General features: G+C 41.0%; 1 protein-coding gene across 1 annotated transcript in view; it reads left to right on the top strand.

The window, feature by feature from the left end:
* Window positions 1-1,223, top strand: part of HEATR1 (HEAT repeat containing 1) — a 33,551-nt gene extending 32,328 nt beyond the window's left edge. The window contains 3 exon segments of the mRNA XM_010181556.1: window positions 1-23; window positions 457-565; window positions 993-1,223. The exon segment at window positions 1-23 is cut by the window's left edge and continues 11 nt beyond it. Of these exon segments, the coding sequence (XP_010179858.1) occupies window positions 1-23; window positions 457-565; window positions 993-1,081 (221 nt within the window). The 3' untranslated portion in view covers window positions 1,082-1,223.
* The last annotated feature ends 183 nt before the right edge of the window (window positions 1,224-1,406 follow it).

The raw sequence follows: 1,406 nt of genomic DNA, 5'->3' as shown, positions 1-1,406 counted from the left end.
AAATGAGACACAGCTCTTCTAAGGTTGGGAGCTATCAGAATTTGGACTGTTTTTTTTGGTGTCAGAAAGTGGGAACAGTGCCCCAAAAACCTGAAGTGATCTTCTACTATATAGAATTTTTCAAGATTCTGCTCTTTGACAGGTTACCTGTATTCAGGGGGAGGATTTGGTTTTTCATTGTACTGAGCCAAGTCCTTCTGATACAGTGAAACAGAGTAACGGGAAGTTAAAGACTGTTATAACCAAGTAACTTCTAGCAGCATACCTGCTTCTTGCCACCTATTTTTCCTCTGACATTATCTTAACCTAGATGTTGAGATTTAAATTAGCTTAAAACTAGTCCCCTTCAGTAGGCAAAGCTAGTTTACAAAACTAAATGGAAGGAAGGTGCAGGGGGAAAAAACAGGGAACTAGACTGGGGTGTTTTGTTTCCTGACAAAGATTGTTTTGGTTTAGGTCCGATTTGCTGCTCTGCTTGCTTTGGTAGAAGTTGCACAAAAACTGAAGGAGAACTACCTGGTCCTGCTCCCAGAATCCATTCCCTTCCTGGCTGAGCTCATGGAAGGTAATGTTCTGAAGTGGCTCTGCTGAAGGCAGACAACCAGCTTATGACCCGAAAAGAACAAGGGCCACTACTTCCAAGATTCAGACAGGATGATTGCTAAAATTGCTGTAAATGTTACAAATTGGTATACAGTACCTTAAACTCTGCAGGATGCAAACTGCAGTGGGTTGTATCCTACACGCTCAAGTTCAGTTAAAGCACAGTGATTTCTTTAGTGTTACAGCCTGTGCACATCTACCCCGTTGCATGTGTACAGTGTTACAGTAGAAATAACTTGCCTAAGTTCTGAGTCAGTGCCAAAATATTTTAGAAAAATTATTTCATACCTCGTGTTTGAAGACAGTGCTAGCCTTGACAAGTGACAAAGCCTTCTGAGGGTAGCTTTGTAATCACTATTCTACTTAATTCCCGCTTTATTTCTTTCTAGATGAATGTGAAGAAGTTGAACAGCAGTGTCAGAAGACAATTCAACAGCTGGAAGTTATCTTGGGAGAACCACTCCAAAGCTACTTCTGAGTTTATCCCCTTTGTTTTCATATTTTGTCTGAATCATGTTAGCTTCGCAAGTGCTACAAGCAAACTATATTCCAGTTTTTATCAGAGGTAGTATTTTCAGTTTTTAATAAAACATTGTAAGAATTTGGCTTTGTCATTTCCAGGTGGTCTGGGGACTTTTCATATGACTTTAACTTACATCCCATTGGGTGCTGGGAACAGGCCTCTGTGCAGGGTGCAGCATCCCCCGTGGCTACCCCAGCGTGAGCATTCAGGCTCTTACAGGATTTTCTTAGAAGAAAACAACTGTTAATCATGTCTGCTGTCAAACAGAAAGGATGTCTGC

Source organism: Mesitornis unicolor, unplaced genomic scaffold (genome assembly GCF_000695765.1).
Source record: "Mesitornis unicolor isolate BGI_N332 unplaced genomic scaffold, ASM69576v1 scaffold31183, whole genome shotgun sequence".
NCBI lineage: Eukaryota > Metazoa > Chordata > Aves > Mesitornithiformes > Mesitornithidae > Mesitornis > Mesitornis unicolor.
This window is presented reverse-complemented; position numbering and strand designations above follow the sequence as displayed.